Raw genomic sequence first — 2,636 nt, 5'->3', positions numbered from 1 at the left:
TCTCTCTCTCTCTCTCTCTCTCTCTCTCTCTCTCTCTCTCTCTCTCTCTCTCTCTCTCTCTCTCTCTCTCAAAAGCAGTTTAAAAAAAGACCCATTCTCACCTCTCTGATGCTCGTAGCAACTTGAGCCAAAGTCGATGACCTTAATTGAACTTTGACCTCTTTGTCGTAACAGGATGTTTTCCTGGAAGACACATGAGAGCACGTGAGAAAATAAAACCCATAGATTTTTACAACATACAACCATAATATACACATTTTTAGACTTTGAGCCACTCTTGAATACGTACAATAGAATGGTTTTATGTGTACAAAAACACAAAACTACACCACAGAATGGAACAAATAAACACGTGTTCCTTCATCATTACCCTTTTAGAGTACGGTAGCGGGGATGGGTGTGAGGAGGGGGTATGTGGATCTAATTAAGGCAAGAAAACTAACTGGCATCTGCAGTGAAGCAATTAAGCACTTAGCCGTCGCACACAGAAGACACGCGTTCATTTCCTGTGTTGGGAGATATTGTATATTGAGTCACTCCACCTGATTGCTAGGATGATGCATCCATTTTAACCTTGGTTGGCCCTACAGGAGGGTCGAAGCAGCCCGCCTCCTAAATGATTTAGATTGTGTCGAAAGGGGCATAAAACTTCTATTATTACAGTCTTTTTCACAGGAATTAGCCGAGATTGAGCATGTATAATATCCCGAAACGGTTCCAAAACGTAAAGCAGTTGAAGCTGCAACGGTAGAAATTGTGATTGATAGAGTAGGTGTTTTACGGCACTATCGGCTCAATTTTGGCCATGTAGAAAGTGTAATGCATTGAAAACTATCAACAACAAAAAATTGAATAAATTCCCGAACACAAGAATTAGAAGAGGTAAGAGAAATACGTGTGTGAGTCGAATTTTTTAAAAAGTAAATAAAATTAGTTCTCAACATAACGATAGACGAAAGGGGAAACTACACAACATACTATGTGAAAAAGAAATACTGGATGTTACTGCCCTTAATTACAGAGTTATAGCCCTTAAAAAATACTCGATCTCGAAAATAATTGTTAATATTTTTTTTCTCCTTTTTTCTCGGAACAATATCAACGTTTTTTTTGGTTTTTTAAACACATTTTTCTGACCTTTATTACCTTGAGGCTTTTATGCAACTGTATTTAGACTAAAATATGGTTTTGAAATGGCCAACATTCCCAATACACATATTTCTTTCAGTGTAGACTTTGGTTCGTGCTGTTCTGTCACACGTGGCTGTGTGTCTTAATCCACGTGTTTTACTATCGTATCCATACGACGTGGGGAACTCTGTGCTACCACTTAACTCTATACGTACGTCGTGTTTTACTATCGTATCCATACGACGTGGGGAACTCTGTGCCCTCACTTAACCCAATCCGTACGTCGTGTCTTACTATCGTATCCAAACGACATGGGGAACTCTGTGCCCCCACTTAACCCTATCCGTACGTCGTGTCTTACTATCGTATCCAAACGACACGGGGCACTCTGTGCCACCACTTTCCAAAGAGGAAATTTACTCCTTAATCCGATCCGTACGCTTTGCATAGCAGTCTGTCAAAATGATTTTTTTTTTCGAAATACTGAAAGTTTCCAAGAGATCTTAGTACCAGAAGTATTCTAAAATTTTAATATGAAGAATACAACCCCTGGGGTACAAAATGACCCCCGGGCGTAGGGATAGGGTGAAGTCTTACTGTTTCCTTACACAAAATAACCGTTTCTGAGTCGATTAGCTTCTCTTTACTCAAATAAATCAGCAAACAAATTCGATCCCGCATTTGACCAGTGGGCATCTGTTCTTCGAGATCCAAACTGTGTCGACGTGGATGGTTAACAACTACAATTACTACAGTTTTAGCCACGGCACGTCATTTCCCAAACAAATCACAAACTTGCATTATACAAATAATATTAATATTAGATTGCATTTGCCTAACGCAAATTCCTGCTGAACAGCAAGCTTTATGCGATTTACAAGCTGCAATCTATGATATTGTTTGTTCCTCGGGTGTTGACCAGATGACAAGGACATGTGGTTACTTGATGGAGGCATTGCGCTGCCAAGAGCGAAATGCTCGCAGCTAAAGTGATTTGAAAACAACAACAACAACATGTTATTGTTATTATTATCCCAGCAGACCTGATAGCATTTTGATAGCATCTAGACTTCCTGGGAAGCATAACATAGTGCAGTACAAACAAACAAACAAACAAACAAACAAACAAACAATCAAACAACAACAATCAAACAAACAAATAATCAAACAACAACAACAATCAAACAACAACAATCAAACAAACAAACAAACAATCAAACAACAACGACAAACGAGCAAACAAACAATCAAATAACAACAACAAGCAAACAAACAAACAACAACAAACAATACAAAAAACAAACAAACAAGGAAACAGATAAGTGTGATAGTGTACCGGCTTGAGATCACAGTGTATGATCTTCTCCCTATGAAGGACCTTGAGACACTGGAGGAGGGAGAAGGCGAAGCGACGGATGAGCGCGATACTGAAACCTTGGAAGTTGTTCTTCTTGATCAGCTCGTACAGCTGGGATCCGGGACTGAATGCTAAAAATGCCAATTTG

General features: G+C 39.3%; 1 protein-coding gene across 1 annotated transcript in view; it reads right to left on the bottom strand.

The window, feature by feature from the left end:
• LOC101854260 (dual specificity tyrosine-phosphorylation-regulated kinase 4) overlaps positions 1–2,636 on the bottom strand; it is a gene marked incomplete in the record, with an annotated part of 36,037 nt that overhangs the window by 8,250 nt on the left and 25,151 nt on the right. Inside the window, 2 exon segments of the mRNA XM_035970093.1 lie at positions 102–183; positions 2,468–2,599. Coding sequence (XP_035825986.1) covers positions 102–183; positions 2,468–2,599 — 214 coding nt within the window.

Source organism: Aplysia californica, unplaced genomic scaffold (genome assembly GCF_000002075.1).
Source record: "Aplysia californica isolate F4 #8 unplaced genomic scaffold, AplCal3.0 scaffold00219, whole genome shotgun sequence".
In the NCBI taxonomy this organism is placed as follows: Eukaryota; Metazoa; Mollusca; class Gastropoda; order Aplysiida; family Aplysiidae; genus Aplysia; species Aplysia californica.
Note: the sequence above shows the minus strand (reverse complement) of the source record. Positions and strands in the feature narration are given on the sequence as shown.